This window comes from Fusarium oxysporum, chromosome IX (assembly GCF_013085055.1).
Source record: "Fusarium oxysporum Fo47 chromosome IX, complete sequence".
NCBI classification, from domain to species: Eukaryota; Fungi; Ascomycota; class Sordariomycetes; order Hypocreales; family Nectriaceae; genus Fusarium; species Fusarium oxysporum.
In genome coordinates, this window is record NC_072848.1 from 2,836,915 (window position 1) to 2,853,780 (window position 16,866).

At 48.2% G+C, this 16,866-nt stretch overlaps 9 protein-coding genes across 9 annotated transcripts; 4 read left to right on the plus strand and 5 right to left on the minus strand.

The window, feature by feature from the left end:
* Positions 1–100: 100 nt before the first annotated feature.
* Positions 101–786, minus strand: FOBCDRAFT_206748 (uncharacterized protein; the record flags this gene model as incomplete). The annotated part of the gene is made up of 4 exons (XM_059609179.1): positions 101–256; positions 308–438; positions 527–584; positions 634–786. The coding sequence occupies 4 exons, from the start codon at positions 784–786 to the stop codon at positions 101–103; spliced, it is 498 nt and encodes a 165-aa protein (XP_059465885.1).
* Positions 787–1,229: 443 nt separating this feature from the next.
* FOBCDRAFT_144141 (major facilitator superfamily domain-containing protein) lies at positions 1,230–2,896 on the plus strand (the record flags this gene model as incomplete). Its single annotated transcript, XM_059608175.1, has 6 exons — positions 1,230–1,475; positions 1,530–1,800; positions 1,890–2,000; positions 2,047–2,455; positions 2,504–2,703; positions 2,826–2,896. 6 exons carry the CDS (start codon positions 1,230–1,232, stop codon positions 2,894–2,896), a joined length of 1,308 nt encoding a protein of 435 aa, XP_059465886.1.
* Positions 2,897–3,139: 243 nt separating this feature from the next.
* Positions 3,140–4,570, minus strand: FOBCDRAFT_323258 (Alpha/Beta hydrolase protein; the record flags this gene model as incomplete). Its single annotated transcript, XM_031190684.2, has 5 exons — positions 3,140–3,228; positions 3,285–3,539; positions 3,588–3,663; positions 3,714–4,224; positions 4,284–4,570. 5 exons carry the CDS (start codon positions 4,568–4,570, stop codon positions 3,140–3,142), a joined length of 1,218 nt encoding a protein of 405 aa, XP_031034669.2.
* Positions 4,571–5,344: 774 nt separating this feature from the next.
* Positions 5,345–7,176, minus strand: FOBCDRAFT_168670 (glycoside hydrolase superfamily; the record flags this gene model as incomplete). Its single annotated transcript, XM_031190685.3, has 1 exon — positions 5,345–7,176. One exon carries the CDS (start codon positions 7,174–7,176, stop codon positions 5,446–5,448), a length of 1,731 nt encoding a protein of 576 aa, XP_031034670.2. The 3' UTR covers positions 5,345–5,445.
* A 636-nt stretch (positions 7,177–7,812) lies between these two features.
* Positions 7,813–9,508, plus strand: FOBCDRAFT_323260 (general substrate transporter; the record flags this gene model as incomplete). The annotated part of the gene is made up of 2 exons (XM_031190686.3): positions 7,813–8,800; positions 8,850–9,508. 2 exons carry the CDS (start codon positions 7,813–7,815, stop codon positions 9,476–9,478), a joined length of 1,617 nt encoding a protein of 538 aa, XP_031034671.2. The 3' UTR covers positions 9,479–9,508.
* Positions 9,509–9,955: 447 nt separating this feature from the next.
* Positions 9,956–11,375, plus strand: FOBCDRAFT_243832 (fungal-specific transcription factor domain-containing protein; the record flags this gene model as incomplete). The annotated part of the gene is made up of 2 exons (XM_059610557.1): positions 9,956–9,980; positions 10,027–11,375. The coding sequence occupies 2 exons, from the start codon at positions 9,956–9,958 to the stop codon at positions 11,373–11,375; spliced, it is 1,374 nt and encodes a 457-aa protein (XP_059465887.1).
* Positions 11,376–11,441: 66 nt separating this feature from the next.
* On the minus strand, positions 11,442–14,500 carry FOBCDRAFT_279647 (uncharacterized protein; the record flags this gene model as incomplete). The annotated part of the gene is made up of 2 exons (XM_054706929.1): positions 11,442–14,305; positions 14,356–14,500. The coding sequence occupies 2 exons, from the start codon at positions 14,498–14,500 to the stop codon at positions 11,442–11,444; spliced, it is 3,009 nt and encodes a 1,002-aa protein (XP_054562904.1).
* A 404-nt stretch (positions 14,501–14,904) lies between these two features.
* Positions 14,905–15,827, plus strand: FOBCDRAFT_206755 (uncharacterized protein; the record flags this gene model as incomplete). The annotated part of the gene is made up of 2 exons (XM_059609180.1): positions 14,905–15,320; positions 15,374–15,827. 2 exons carry the CDS (start codon positions 14,905–14,907, stop codon positions 15,825–15,827), a joined length of 870 nt encoding a protein of 289 aa, XP_059465888.1.
* Positions 15,828–16,220: 393 nt separating this feature from the next.
* On the minus strand, positions 16,221–16,616 carry FOBCDRAFT_279649 (uncharacterized protein; the record flags this gene model as incomplete). The annotated part of the gene is made up of 1 exon (XM_054706931.1): positions 16,221–16,616. The coding sequence occupies one exon, from the start codon at positions 16,614–16,616 to the stop codon at positions 16,221–16,223; it is 396 nt and encodes a 131-aa protein (XP_054562906.1).
* Positions 16,617–16,866: the final 250 nt, after the last annotated feature.

Here is a 16,866-nt window from a genome sequence, read left to right on the forward strand (position 1 = left end):
CTGACCGAACTATCGTGGCCAGCGATGGTAGAGACTACATAGCCCTGTCAATTACGTATGACTTGAGATACTGTCAACAGAGACTGTATTATATTACTATCTACAGCTTGGCGCGAGGAGTGTGTCTCCATAGCATCGGCAATGGTCCGTCGGGCCCATACACAGGATCATCTTCCGGTGTATCTACTTCGTCGATAGTGTCCAGAAACACAGCCGAGGATTTCTTTCCCATCTCATTCCGCCACTTGGGACAACCCTACAGATCATCAATACTTTATCACAGACATGAAAGAAAAACAAAATATACCTTTGGATATACGCCTATGTACCTGTAATCCGAAGAGCTTTCCAGGGATGAATGGGCTGTTCCAGCGGGTAGGACGACAACATCCCCTGCCTTCACGGGGACTTCTACGCCCTTCCCCTTCTGAATCTTCCCTAATAATAGTGTTGAAGAGCCCTGAAAGATACCTATAAAAGATGATGAGAGTACTTTCTACCGAGGCATGATCGGGAAGCGACTTACCGTAGCACTCATGGCTGTTGGGATGGAAATGGCGAATGGCAATATGTCCCCAAGTTCCCTGAGCATAACTTAACACACGACACCAAAAAGCGAAAACAATTACATACCCTTTTTTCCCAACGGTGCGTGGTCAGAAATCTTGTTGCTGTCTCTTCGGTTCTCGGTTGAGGTAGCACATCGCGGTAGACAAGGATCGGAAGTCGGCTGTTAGGTGCGTCGTCCGTCCGGGGAACAAGGTAACACTCAACGCTTGAGCTCATCATGGTAAAGTTAGCCGATCTGCATAGGAAACGCCAAACCAGCACCTGTCCCGCCATATAAGTTTAGATACTTGACCCCGCGTTTGCTGTTGATAGGAGGTGTCCAGGAACACGGGCCGCTTCCGTGTTTGCGGGGTTGATTGGCATCAGCTGCTCGTCTTTTGGCTTGGAAGCTTATCTTAGATAGGGAGAGGAGGCGGTCCGAGGTCCGGAGGCTTGTAACTTGCATTGGAATTGGAAAGGTTGGCTTGGTATCTCGTTAGTGTGTTGATAGGGAGAGAGGAGGCTTGCACGAATGGAAGAGCTGTGATTAGAAAGGACTTTGTAGATAAATCACGTCTCTGCATCGTAACAGACTCCACCAGTTCTCGAGATCTCAATCCACACTTTCCTCTTTGAGATTGTTACTCATTCCTCTACATTGATCCTTCCAAGCAGTCATCATGCCGACTCATCAGGACAACAATGATGCAGCATCCATTGATGAGAAGCAGGACGGCAAGATGTTCGAGACATCTCTCGACCACATTCCAAGTCATGCCAACGGAACAGTCGCAACTATCGACGGCATAGATCCTGCAACTCTGCATAACGATGAAGTAATCACCCAGGCGATACAGGCCATTGGTTTTGGCAAGTTCCAATGGCAACTGACTTTCTCATGTGGTTTCGGCTTCCTAGTAGATCAGGTCAATACTCTTACCAATCCACTTTTGAAGCCTCTGAGCTGATAATGTAATCAGATGGTCCTTGTCTCGATCAGCCTTGTTACACCTCAAGCCGCCATGGAATTCGGTCCTCGATATGCGACTCTCCTATCTGCATCTTCGTATGCTGGCTTACTCGTCGGCGCTTTGTTTCTTGGTACACTGGCCGATAATTTCGGCCGCAGATTAGTTTGGCAGGCATCTATTTTCGGATGCTCTATCTTGACTACCATTGCAGCTTGTTCGCCTAGTTGGGCTGCTTTGAATGTCTTTGTGGCTTTGATTGGCCTGTTTGCTGGCGGAAACCGTGAGCCACCTATGAGCCTTCCCAGAGGGTGACGCCAAGATGTTTCTTGGTCTTGGTGCGACACTGGCTAATCTCTTATTTATCTAAAGTGGCTATCGACTTGACACTCCTGGCGGAAGCAATCCCTCAAGAATGGTCGTTCATCCTATCAAGTCTCGCAGGAATCTGGGGCCTTGGGAATGCTGTCACGGGCCTTATTGGTAAATACCCGAACGCCTCGCTGTCACATTTACTGATCTTTCACAGCCTGGCCGCTCCTTGTTAACTTCGGATGCCCCAGCGGCTCGAACCCCGAGACTTGTAGCCGCGGCGAGAACATGGGCTGGCGATATCTCTACATCACTCTTGGTGGGCTCTGTCTCGTCATGTCGCTCATCCGTGCTTTCGTCTTACGATCCCTTGAATCTCCACGATGGCTCGTCTCTTGTGGAAAGATGAACGAGGCCGCCGAGGTAATCAACCATATCAGCAGGATGAATAAGTCGAACTATCACGTCACTGGTGATAACTTCCTGCAGCCTGAACAAGAGAAAGCCGATGGTGAGGTACGGTCTTGGCGTGCGAATATTGATCGAGCGTCAAGACTCTTCTCTGGTGCTAAGCAGATACGCCTGATGATTGGTCTCATCATGATATGGGCTCTCATTGGCATTGCGTAAGTCTGACCCTACGAGCACAAGTCCATATACCTAATAACAAACAGATACCCACTCTACACCATCTTCCTCCCTTACTACCTCGCAGCTCACGGAGCCAACTTTGGCGAAACCAGCAACTACATCACCTACCGCGACTGGACCGTTTCCTCAGTTGTCGGCATCTTCGGCCCCCTCCTCAGCACCATCCTCGTATCATCACGCTACTTCAAGTCCAAGCGCTCAATGCTCCTCACTGGGGTTATCTGTGCCGCTTTCTCCGGAGCGTTCACCTCAGCTAGAACAGCAGCACAAAACCTCGCATTCTCATGCATGATTAACTTCTCGCTTAATGCCCTTTACGCTATTGTTTACTCTTATACGCCCCAGGTTCTTCAGGTTCAGAATCGCGGTCTTGGTATGGGGTTGCTTATGGCGGTTGGGAGGATGGCGTCGCTTAGTGCGCCGTTCATTGCGACTTTTGCGGATGTTACGACTTCGGCGCCGATTTGGGTCGCGTGTGCTTGTTTTTTGGCGATTGGACTTATTGCTATGGCTCTTCCGGCGGATACGAGACCTTATGTATCGAAGAAGAGCCATGAGTCTAGCGTTTGAGCGGGCATTGACAGGAGGTTGTAGTATTTGCGCTAGCTTCTACTGTATTGTGTTTGTATCAGAGTGGGAACAGAAATTATGCTTCTTCTTCATCCCCAATACTTCTTGATATCCTTCAAGTCCTCAGCCAACGCAACGGGATTATCAAGGCCCGGGAAGTGTCCACCAAACTCGTGATCTGAGTAATAGCATTAGACGAATAAAAACAAACCCCTGGACGGAATGAGCACTCACTTTTGTACGAAACAAGATTTCCAACTCGGCCAGCTAGTTCCGGGGGCCAAAACCCGACATTATACTTGAAAGCGCTGAAGAGCATTGGCGCATCAGTATTGGCCTTTGTGTAAGTCGTCATAAAGCCTGCAGGGTTCGAGTAGTATATGTATACGGATGACGCAAAGGTCTTGGTGAGGTGGTACAATGCAACCGTCTTCAGCATTTCGTTATGGTCCAGAACAGATGGAGGGCTTCCGGCTCGTGGATCAGACCCTTATAAATATCAGCACTATTACAAGAAATTATAAGGTTTAGGCTTACAGGCAATAAGTTTCTCTCCAATCCAGGATAATTGCCCAATTGGATTATCGTAGAGGGCGAGGCCAATAGTGTTTGGCTAAGAATCGGCCTTTAGAACGATACATTATAACTGGCATCTGAACTCACCTTTGTTAATTGCTCCATGAAATAAGCATTGCCAGTTGTAGCCCACTCTTCAGAGAGTTTAGCTTCGAATTCCTCAAGAGATGACAATTTGATATCCTCGGCGGCGAGCTGGGTTCTGTCCAAGGGGGTAAACGGAAGAAATGACAAATGAGCCAGCCGCACAGAAGTGTTGAAATTTGCATAAAGACTGTATGTAACACCGGATCCCCAGTCCGTTCCGTAAGCCGCGAACTTAGGGTATCCCAAGACTTTGGTCATAAGGGTATTAAAGACCCTAGCCGTATCGTGAATAGTCCAGGTCGGCGGCGGTGCCGATGAGAATGCAAAGCCTGGAAGAGATGGTATGATGACATGAAAGTCATCCTTGAGCTTCTCGATCAATGGGATGAATTCTAGAAACGAGCCGGGCCATCCGTGGTTAAGAACCAAGGGGATAGCTTTGGGGTTATAGGACTTTTGGTGGATGAAGTGGATGGTTTGGTTCTCGATGTCAGCAGTGAAATGGTGGAACCTAGCAGTATTTATGTCAGCATCAACAGTTGAGACCCGATTTTATGACCAAAAGCATACTTATTCAGCTTTCGCTGCTCAGCTTCCCAGTCGAAATTGTCGATCAACTCGTTCCTCAAGGATACCAAGGTTTGCAAGGGAATACCGGCATCTGGAGCGAGATAGTCGCCATTTCTTGGTAGATTCGTTCTCTTGGCTAGGTCAATCATATGAGGGACTCTATGAGAAAGGTTAATGGTGAACGGCTTCAGATCGAAGCTGCTGCCTTTGCCGTCGCGAGGCGTAGGGGTTGCGTCGACATGGAAAAATGACGACGTGAGGAAAGCAATGCTAAGGAAGGACCTCATTGCGAATAAATGGTGGAAATGGTATATAGTGCTCTATGTATAGAATGACTTATTTCCGTTTATATGCGACTGCGTTTGTTATTTATTCCTCTCCTAGTATATAGCTGCCGAAGAATTCCACGTCTAAGTAGAATGAGTGTTTATAACATAATGCTTTCAAATCACATAATTCAGTATTATAAATCTAACTCTTGATGATAAAGACGCAAGTAGCACCTTCTGGGTTATTGACCCGCAATTATTCTGCAGGTAATGTAACCTTCTAGATGTTTTAGTGGATATGTCATACCATGTAGCCATTAGTCAACTACGCAACCCCGCTCTGATCTGACAAGTACTTTTAACCTAGCAATCCCTTCAATCCCAGGACAGATATAAAGTCGTATATTTGTCAGCTTACAATTTCCAAAAGTTATCTCTTCTAAACTCTATATGAGATGAATGTAAGACGTGTGTAACATCGCTGAAGTTACACACGATAGTAACATGCTTTTCCAGGAGAAGTGAGGATTCATGTTGCAAAGCGATACAGCACTTATTCCTCTATTATCTAATGATAGGGCTCCTTGTTCTTAGGCCGGCGGTCTAGTAGGTCGGCCGACGATGCTGCCTCTGTTACATGGTGAATATAGGTAAACTGGAGTCGGATGATGATACTCCTCTATATCAACATGCTCCTGCCTTCACCGGTCCTTTGTAAAGAAGAGCCCCCGCATCTTAGTTCATGTGGCGCTATATTTACGGCCTTTGCAACTACTATATCTTGGTATTTCTCAGTCAGTCACGAGAAGACCTCGGGTCGGGCCGTTTCATGTACAACTTCTCCCATCGATCCATTATTCTGAGGGGGCAATAACTAGACATAAAAGGCCGGATCAGCATCCAGCATACACCGCTCCCTCATACCCTTTCAACGTAATCCCATTCTCAAAAGTATCCACATTATCTCCAAGCAACCTCCTCCCCCAATCCCCCTTGACCTTAACCTTCTGCTCCTCCTCCGAAAAGCTCAACAAAACAAGTGCTTTCCTCCCATCATAACTCGTCATGGTATACGCAAAAACATCCTCGCTATCTTTGTACTCATCCAAGATGTCAAACCGTCCATACACAAAAACATCCTTCTCCTTCTGTCGCAGCTCAAGAACCTGTCTGTAGAAAGCTAACACGCTATCATCATCCTTTTCTTGCTGGGCAACGTTCCATTCATCATAGTCGTCGTTGATGCGCATCCAGGGCTTGTCGCTGGTGGTGAAGCCTCCGTTGGTGTCGGCGTTCCATTGCATTGGCAATCGACCGTTGTCTCTGGCCTTGAGTCTCATTTCCCTCATGATGTCTGACATATCAGCTCCAGGACCTCTCTTCTTGAGCACGCTGTTGTAATAGTTCAGCCCCTCGACATCAATGTAGTCCTCGATCTTCCATGACTCAGGCACATTAGCCATGCCGATTTCTTGACCTTGGAGAAGGAACAACGTTCCACTGAGTGTTCCGAGGTAAATCGCCAGCATCTTAGCAGCCTCCTTTCGGAACTCGGGCTTATCAGATCCATAGCGTGATAGAGAACGTCCAGAGTCGTGGTTGTCCATGTAAACTGAGTTCCAACCATCAAACTTCGGCATAGCCCCTTGCCAACGACTCGTAATGGCCTTGAGCTTGGACAGTCTGAAGTCATCACGTTCGTATTTATGATTTGGACCAAAGTCCATATCAACAATATCTCCCGTGAACAACATATTCAGCTCATGCCTGTCTTTGGCAACATAACTAGCCACACTATCCTCATCCTTTGTGAAGCCTAGTTCTCCGACGGTCATACAATCATACTTGTCGATGACTTTCTCCCTCATCTCTCTTATATACTCGTGCATACGTGGCCCGCTAGCAAAGTACTTATCGCCCGGTTGGAAATCGGTGTCTGGTCGAGTGATAGGTGCGTCGGGAAGATCGGGGTGCTTGGACATAAGGTTCATTGAGTCAATGCGGAAGCCATCAGCGCCCTTGTCGAGCCAGAACTTCATATCGTCGTATGTTGCCTCGCGCATGTCATTGTTGGCCCAGTTGAGATCAGGCTGCTCGGGCAGGAAGAGTGAGAGATAGTATTGCTCTGTCGTCTCATCGTATGTCCAGGCGCTACCACCAAAGATGGAAGCCCAGTTATTAGGCGGTTTGCGATTACCGTCAGCGTCGAATTTCGGATCGCGCCAGAAATACCAGTCTCTCTTCGGCGATGTTTTTGAGGAGCGTGACTCTCTAAACCATTCATGCTCATGGCTAGTATGATTCACCACGAGGTCAAGTAGCACCTTGATACCTCGCTCATGGCACCCTGAGATTAGCGTCTCAACATCTCCAATGGTACCATACGGACGATGAATGTCGCGATAGTCTGAGACATCATATCCCATATCATGCTGAGGACTCTTGAAGATAGGCGACAACCAAATAGCTGAAGCGCCTACAGAGCGAATGTAGTCAAGCTTTGAGATGATGCCAGGCAAGTCACCCAGCCCGTCGTCATTGGAGTCAAGAAAGCTGGCTGGATAGATCTGGTAGACAACTGCTTCTTTCCACCATTGGCGATCGGGAGGGGTTGAAGTTGACATGATGTTTTGGTGGCGCGGTCTTGGATGTTCGATTGAGGAGAGGTGTTGTTATGAGGAGATTATTACCTCGTGTATGAGGTTTCTTATACCCGACTGTTGCTTCCCGGTCCGACAATTGTTGTGTTTAATAATTATCATGTAACATCGAAGTTGGGAAGCGGGTGAGTTCATGACTTGACTTCTCCACGTCGATCTCGTGCCCATTCTCTCTGGGCTGAACTCTCAAGGCTGAATTGTGATTTGTTGAAGACTTACCCGACACCCAAGATGTGCACCAAATGCATCGGACCGACAATAGCACCAATAGTTGTCTTCTCCAAATGCACGGTTCTTTTTACTCCAGAGTTCAAAGAGCCAATGAAAATTCACCCATTTCACCCATGGGTCCACTCTCCTCGATCCGGTTGTGAGATGGTGACATGCTAAAGTCTTCTCGGCCGACGAGATGGGGCGATTTTTCGCTCTCGCTGTTCCCCATGGGGCTCCATCCATCGGAAAATGTTCAACGTCTCTGGGGACAACTCTTCAACTCTGTACAGTCATGAAATAATATATAATCCTGAGGGCATTCCCTCACAATAATCAGCAGATCATCACTACCTCAATCACTTCAATTAGCCTCTACACATTCTCACAATGACCACCAAAGTCGAAGCCATCGCGACAGTGTCCGACCATGTCGAAAAGGCACCAGACTCTGTCGCCATCCAAAAGGCCATTGACGCGCAAGACCTCACACCCAAGCAACAATACCAGCGTCTCTGGTCAAACCTCAAGAAAGACAAGCGCTTCGTCCTATGGTCCATCTACATCATGTCCCTCGTCTTTGGCTGGGGTTATGATTCTGGTCTCTCAGGAGTGGCTATTGCATTTCCCGAGTTTCGCAAGGTTTATGGAGAGTACTACAGTGTTGGTGATCAATATGTCATCCCGGCACTATGGCAGTCACTTTGGAACGCTGCTAGTACTATTGGTCAGATCTTTGGTGCTTTTTTGGCGGGCCAGTTTGCGGATTGGGTTGGGCGCAAGGCCGTTCTTTGGACTGCTGTTGCTCTATCTATTTCGTCTTCTTTCGCGCTGGTCTTTGCTCCTAGCCTGCCTATCCTCTTCGTCTCCAAGCTCCTCCTTGGTCTTTCCGTCGGTCTCTCAACTGTCACGCCTCCTCTGTACGTCACAGAGAATGCGCCCGCCGCTCTTCGAAGCTCTCTCAGCTCCCTCACCAACGTCATCATTGTACTGGGTTTCTTCCTCTCTTCCATCACTGGCTGGGGCTCGTCCAAGATCAAGGGAGAATGGAGCTTCCGACTTGCTTTTGTCATGACTTTCCTTGTCCCTACTCTTTTCGCCATCGGCCTTCCTTTCCTTCCCGAGTCGCCTGTTTGGTACGTCAAGAAGGGCCGCGACGACGATGCTCGAAAGGCTATCTTCAAGCTTTATGGTACATCTATTGATGTTGAGGAGAGACTTGAGTTCATCAAGTCTGAACTCGAGGTTACTGCTGGTGAGGCCAACATGGCAAAACAGACTAGCTGGAAGGCCATCTTCTCTAAGGAGCACCGAAGCAGAACTCTCATTGCTGTCATGGGACTTCAGTCTCAGAACTTCTCCGGTGGATACTTTGCCAGTAAGTAACCAGTTACTGTTCCTATTGACTCAGGTACTAACTGTTGCAGACACTTACCAGACCTACTACTTCGAGCTCATCGGCCAATCTGACCCCTTCGGCCTCACAGCCATCTCTTCGACACTCCAGTTCCTCTCCAACTGCGTCGCCGTATGCGTCTCCGATGTCCTCCCCCGTCGAAAGTCCCTCATCGGAGGCGGTACACTTCTCTGCTGCTGGTCCATCATCATCGCCGGAACCTCCCTCGCAGGCACTGCCAACACAGCCGCCAACACCGCTCTCCTTGCTTTCATGATTACCTGGTCGATGCTTTATACTGGCACAGTTGGTTGCTTTGGATGGGCTGTCGCTCAAGAAACCGCTGCTCAGGCTACACGTCCCAAGACTATTGCTTTCAGTCTTGTTTGCCAGCAGCTCACTGCTCTTATGCTGTCTTCAGTATTTCCCTACTTCATCAACCCCGATCAATTGAACTGGGGCGGAAAGGTCATGTTCTTGTTTGTTGGCGCTGAGGTCTTTATCCTGGCTACACTGTTCTGGTTTCAGCCTGAGACGAAGAACAGGACTTATCATGACATTGATTGCCTGTATGCCGAGGGTGTTCCTCCCAGAAAGTTCTCCGAGTTTGTTGTCAACGACGGTGCTGTTGTTCGAAAGCCCACTCTGGAGAAGGAGTGATCGAGCTAGTAGGGTGTTGAGAATGTGATGGGGGTGACGTCTCGAAGTGTCGTAGATGGGCGTCGTTGGGATTGGAGTTTACATTTTGGTTATAGTATTTTGGGTAAAGAAAACAAAAGGTGTCTTGTTAAAAGAATGGTAGCATATTAAATGAATCTTGTTCACTTTATCAACTCGCCCTCTCGCTAATGTCTCTTGCTGCCACGTCGTAGTATCATCCCCGTCGTCTCTTCTTTATGAGCCCATTCTAGAGCAGTTAGTGCGCTAAATTCAGTGGACCCAGTGGCGTCCAGCCATGACGAAGTGCTCTGTTCTCCGCATTTATATAAAACCCAATCCCCGCAAACTTCAAGCCTTGTCGCAACTGCTTCCACTTAATCGAGCCATGTCAAGTCCAGCGCCGCCAAAACCCACCAAGATCCGACAAGCTTGTGATCTCTGCCATAAAAGAAAGATACGCTGCGATGGCTGTCGACCATGTCACAATTGCCAAAGCTTGGATGTAAGCTGTACTTATCTGGCGGTACCGAAAAAGACGGGACCTAAAGGGCCGCGATATGCACGGAGGCCCAGACAGCGACCTGCAGCAACGGCGTTCCAAGCTTCTACCAGCCCTGAAAATGACGTCCCCAGCACCAATTCAAACAACACGGCATCGCCACCAACCCTGAAACAGCTCTCAGAGTCGCCGCAAATAACAGATTCTGTCATTCGATGGTGTCTCGATGCATACTTCAAGCATAAATACCCGCTTACTCCAATTCTTCATCGCCCTTATCTCGAACAAACACCAAGATCAACTGAGCAATACGGCTTGATAACTGCATGTTGCGCTGTCATTGCACTCTCGCCAGAAATACTACCGCCTTGCCCTGTCGAGGACAATTTCACGATTCCATTAGCAGACTTCTTGATAGCAGAAACTCTTCGAGCAAGAGAGTATTGCAATCTGATCGAACACCCGTCATTAATGCATATACAAACGTCTTTCTTCCTTCACGCGGCATTTTTCTCAATGGATAAGGATAACTCGGCTTGGTATTACCTGCAGGAAGCTATAACGATGCTCCAGACGTTGCGCTTACACGAGGAGACCACATACAATGATGATGATGCAAGCGACCCAGTCTTTGTGAAGTACGCTCGGCGGATGTTTTGGGTTCTGTTCATCACTGAGAGGGCATACGCTCTACAAAGGAATCGCCCGATCAGATTGCAAGACACGTTGAAGCTTCCAGACGTTGATCCGATGTCCTCTGACGCAGAGATCTTGCGGGGCTTCCTCGACCTTATCTCCCTGTTCCGTCCGTTTGGTCAAGACTTCATCTCACAGTGGAACTCCCCAACGTCATCCACATCAACAGATTTCGCAAACCTGTTCCGATTGCAGTATCTTCTCAAAAGTTCGCTTCCGAACCTTTCAAACCACTCCCAAGTCCAACAAGCAGATCTTCTCATATCGCGTCAATGGCTGAAGATTGTTGTCTGGAAACTCTGCGCTTCAAAAAGGGTTCTCACAACGGCGAATAGCGAAGATGTCATGTCGTTGCACTACCCAGCCAGCATAGCACGCGACATCGTATTGGTGTCGCAGTTAGTGCCGACGCAGGCCTTTGAAGCTAATGGCATCGGAATCGTTGAGAAGGTGTTTGATGTTGGCTGCTCGTTGGCGGACCTGCTGTCGTTGGTACCGCTGGAATATCGAGGTTCAACTATGAATGTTGGGGTTATTGATACACTTATGGAGACAGTGAAAATTGTCGGGACGAGGTTTGGGGGAAGTTATCGGCATTTGGACATATTGGTTGGCAAAGCGAGCGGGTGTCTTCTTATGAATGTGGATCGAAGTCTTCCCCCACCAGACCATGACAATTCGGATAATATCGGGGAAATCTAACGTAGTTGATAGTTTTCATATACAAGTAAGTACTTAGAAGGAAAGTTAACCTCTTTGATGTTTTCATTATCTTAGAGAGCGGCCCAATGCCTTATCATGCTCCATTAACACCTGTTCAATCTCTCGATGTCCCTTTTCAGAGGCCCACTCCAGAGCTGTTTTCCCACGTTCATCAACAAGGCTTGTGTCAGCGCCATGAGCAAGGAGAAGCCGCAGTGTCGATAGATGCCCCTCGCGAGCTGCATAGAGTAATGCCGATGCATCGTCTATTATACATTTAGATTCTTGCTCTGCAGGACTTCCTCCAAACGCGGAAGAAAGTAGACGCCTTATCGCTCCACGCTTGCGAATGAACTCGACCCTGGCATTGCAGTCAACACCCCGGCCTATTAGTTTTTCGACTGCCCAGTCGAGTCCTTGCCTAGCTGCGCAAAGCAGCGGTGGTACTCGTAAATCACTATAGAAGCCTCCGCCGATGTTTGGATCGGCACCATGGTCCAACAAGGCCACGACTACCGCTCGTCTCTCCGCTATTCTTATGGGTTCATGGACGTTCAAGGACTTTTCTTCCAGAGGCCAACGTTCAGTTGTCGGGGTTGGGCCTCGGTATCCTAATATTGCCTCGATCAGTGCTGTATTGCCAGATGGATCTTCCCAATCGACATCAACACCTTTCGCCAAGCACACTTGAACCACCTCATGATCAGCCCATTTTGCAGCCAGGTTCAAAAGTTTACTCCCATCTTCGCCGGCCCAGCATACATCAGTAAGGCGCTGGAGTAACGTCTGCACAATCTCCGTACTCCACGCCGACACCAGTGTCGAGGCCGTCTGGGATAGCCACACCCGGAAGTCTACAAGATCGAAATGTGCACCGTGGTCAAGGAGAAAATGCACCAAATCCTTATGACCAAACCTTGCGGCCAGAATCAAGGGTGTTTCGTTCTCGTCATTTCTGATGTTGATATCTGCGCCGTGGTCGAGGAACAGCTGTACCACGGCTGTGAAGCCCTTGCTGGCTGCAGAAATGAGGATACTCCTGTTGGACGAACTGTCTGGTATCTGGAGACCATGTTCAAGAAGGCTCTGCACGAACTTGTCGCTACCGAGCCACAGTACTTCCCAGACGACGAGGAAATCGCCCTTCAAATCAACATGATGGTCATAGAGAAATCGGGCTACCTCTTCGTGATCACCCTTGACTGCATATGTCCGAGGAGTCTCAGACTCGTACTGGGCATTATCCCATTTCTTCAACCGTATGGTCCCAATGTAAGGCATAAAGACCCTTTCTTCCCTGAAGGCGCGAAGCCACGGGACCATGCCAAGATAAGTCGCCATATGAATTAGCCACGATGGTTCAATTCTGTAAGCTGCCCAGTTTTTCCGTACAGCAGAGAATCTTTTGAAGAACGGCCTGCTAGGGTTGAATAAATAACTTGCATCCTTTGGTGACAGTCTAGCATGGCTCAACCAGTAAAGTTCCGCATAGTTGAACAGCTCGCACGCACTTAAAGACTTTCTTGGCTGCATACTACCTCCTGAGATGTTTGGTTGCTTACGGTCTCTTGTCATGCTTTCGAAGGTTTCATAGTCAATGCGTTTGTGTCGGAAAAAACTATGTTCAATGATTTGCAAGCACCTATGGGCAACCTCGCCGTGGCACCTTTTCGCTTCTATACGAAAGCCCTCGGTGATTGGATCCTGGTCCGGCTCACTTCTCAGGAGGTACTCCTTGGCCGACTGATGGACAAATAACACTTGGTTATCGCTAAGCCTCAGAAGTGGTTGACAGATGACTATTCTATCTTCCATACACTCGATATCACTTTCGATAGCGTAAGCCAACTCCTCAAGGGTCAGAGGTCGCATCGTAATTGCAATCCATTTGAAGATATTCGCACTGGCATGACGGTATTTCGGGCCGATCTGGTGCAGCATTCTCCCGAATACCGGATACAGGCCTACTGGTACTTCCTGAACGGTTTCGGAAATTTGAAGGCAGGTCCTCTTTTTAGAAAGCTCGTGGACGACAAAAGCAACCCATAAGAAGGTGCCTTCTGCTCTTTCGAGTAGTGTTTGTTCGATTTGAGGGCGGATAGCCTCGAAACCTTGTATTCTTTGCAGAGGTTCTAGGCTCCACCTGATGAATGTCGCTATATCATCATTGATATGTCCGTGATGGTCTGGATCGAGCTTGAGACCACAGAATGCGTCGCTTGCATCTGCCTCTATAAATGCTGTCTCTGGAGTGTAATCGGGAGTAGGTTCGGGGCCTCGGGAGTGAATGTGTATGCCGAGTATATCAATATCTCGTCCTATAAGTGCCACCTTGAGAGGTCCGTTGTGCCCAGTGGGTGAGGTACAGTAGTCGCGAAACTTGCCGATCAACACATTCGAAAACTCACACTCGTCGATGCCGTCGATAAGACAATAGACTGTAGAGAGATTAGACTGCGATAGAAGGATTTCCAGGATCTTCCACAAGCATTCCAGGCTACACAAGGCATTCTTTGCTTTCTCCGGGGTGTCCAAGTAAGTGGAGACCTCCTGGATCTTGGACATATCAGTGCTGAAGCCAAGCAGCTGATATACCAGACTTCGCACAAGGTTCGTGGGCTTGTTGTAACATTCGTGCTGAAATCGACAGAAATAAAACAAAAAATGATCGTCTGTGCCCTGACACTCTTTCTCAACTTGTTCTGAGAGAAAGAGTGACATGACCGTTTTGCCTGTACCAGGACCTCCAGAGATCCAAAAGAGGGAAGACTTCTTTTCGAGCCATGTTTGATACTCTGAGTTCTCTAGGATCCATTGGCAGGTTCCAGGGGCTCTTGTCCCTTTCGCGTCGGCGATGTTGGCCCTGTCGGCATCAGGATGGCTCACGAACAGAACATCTCGACAGTTCTTGACTGCATCTTCAAAGCTAGCTGAATTATGTAAGTGGGTATGAAGAGAAGGGGGACGGCGTTTGTCTCACGAGTAGTCTGCCCAGAATGTGAGAAGCTGACTTGGCTGACAGCGCCTGCAAAGAGAAACGATCCATTGTTTGCCGAGATATCATGAATATTTTGCGGGCTTCTTTGCTGACCAGTGCAGTCTGAGTCTGGGCTTTCGGCCGCCATGGTGGCTTAGATCTCAAACCAATAGTAGGCTCGGTAGAATAGATTTGGGAGTAGCTTTGCAGAGAAAGCTCTTCGCATTGCGGCTCGCCCGGCACTTGAACCTGTGACCCCAGTAGTCTGGAGTTGCACAGACTCGCTTAGAGAACCAATTATTGACGTCGATTCATGTTTTGTGAGCTAAGTATACATTTTCGTATCTGGTGACCGTGGCTGTGGCGGATGGTGTGCCCCAAAGCCCGCGTTAGTGTAACAACTGGTGCCTTCTCATGTGGCATGAACCTCCCATAACTGGAGTTTTTCTCGCTTACCCTTACTCGGAATTGGTTCTGAAACTGTGGTACATAAGGGAGATGGAAACCCTACAAAATAGGTTACAACATCCATCTTACGGTTTTCTCCTCACTATGCCTGACCCTGTCAGTATTACCGCGTCAATCTTTGGCATAGTCCAGGGCGTAGCATTCCTGTCGAGTACCATAGACAATATCCGAAGCGCCCCGGAGTCCATCAAGAACATTCAGCGCCAGCTCCAACATCTCAAACCCATCCTTAGCCAGCTCGAGTGCGCTGTGGACCAAAAGCAGATTGACATCGACCAGGTAGGCGCTGAACTTAAGGCCGCTCTTCATAATTGCGACCAGGCATGCACTGAGTTCAGCACCTCACTTGGCCACTGGACAAGACACTCCAGTGAAGACGAAACGTCCGTTCTGGATTATACCAAGATTGGGCTTTTGCGCCAAAGTCGAATACGATTGATGAAAGATCAACTGGATCAGTGCATCAAGATACTCAGCGTCACTTTGGTGACCAACACCGCGTTAGTGCTACTATGCTACGAACGAAGACTGAGCTGACGATTAGTTACTACAGTCTCCAAATGAGTCGTCAAGAAGGCATGATCAAAGACCTTGCTGGCAACAAACTATCATCACTCGAAGCTTCTCTCAAGAAAAGCATTAATGAAGTTCCAAAGGACAAAAGAGCAATCGTTAAGTACGAGGCAGAGGCATCAGGGTCCAGTGAGATTGATGACAAGGAATCTATTGCGCAAGAAATAGAGCGATATAAGGATATGGTCCGAGTATCCGAGAAGGTTTGCAGAAAGGCGCTCGAAGCTGTCACGACTGAACGAGCAGCGCAAAGGATTTCGGCCGTTTGTGCTACCGAGGAGAGTACCACCCTAGCGGGAAAGTTCAATGTGGATGGGTCAGACATGACCGGGCAGGATATCTCGAAAGTCCATGCTGGCCAGAAAAGCTTCGCAGTAGCGGGATTGGCAAACAACTTTGATTTTACGTGCTTTGTTCCCAGGAGGAACGATTAGGTGGTGTCAATGACTGGGTTTTCGCTTGGTATTTTAGTGTCTCTTTAGTCTAAAATGAATGCAGAGACTGCAACTCTGTATTAGATATCGTCCTTATTGAACACGAATCACAAAGGAACACTAATCGCGATCTAGAGCGCATCGAAACTAGCAACATCATTATTTAGACCTGGATACTGAGCATTCATCCTTTCTGAGGTCCCAGACTGTCGAGTCTATGCTACTGATATACCTAGTCCTCCAGCTCTGGATTAATGATTATGCCGGTACATGTTTCCAATGCCATATGTTGTAGATGTTCTAATCACCAGCCAGTAAAAGTCCTTCTTGCCTTCGAAGATACATACTAGCCGTCCCCACTTGGCGAATCTGCGTGCTTTCTCGCCGGATCTCTCAGGAATGATCAACCTCAAAGAACATACAGCAAAGCCCTAGTCGAATAGAAAGGCCCTCTGTGCCGTCTAGGTCAGCTTCACTGTCGTCTTCAGTCTTTGGCGATTTATTTTTCTCCTTTGAGGGACGAGGTTCTTGACAATAGTTGCATTTGCGGGTTTTGGCTGTCTTGTTCTGGTCGTTGCGAGGTTGGGATTTGCAGTCTTGATCATTACTCGCGGAGCCTGTGCGTTCAGAAGATTGCGACTTCAGATCTTTCGTGTTGCCATGTTTCTCTTCCTCTGGTCTCTCATACTGATTGATTGACCAATCTCGATGTTTGCCGTTGAAACCGTGTTGCTGGACGCCCTCGCCACTGAAGGGGTTGGGCGGTTTGTCTTGATGACCGAATGACATGTTGCGGATTTTTGCCGACTGTGGACTTCTATTGTTTGTGAAGGTTGGCTTAAATAAAAGGAGCAGGGAGTAACCGGTGGATGATGGGCGACATTTATACATGTTTATTGGGTCTCGTGGCAAGACTTAAAGTTTTGGAAGCATTGGGCAAGTGTCCTTTTATTGGAGAGTTATATACGATCCATTCTGCCGTTTTGCAATACTATAGGCCGATTTATGCTGGTCAGTTACGAGTCAAGCGTCTGTATGG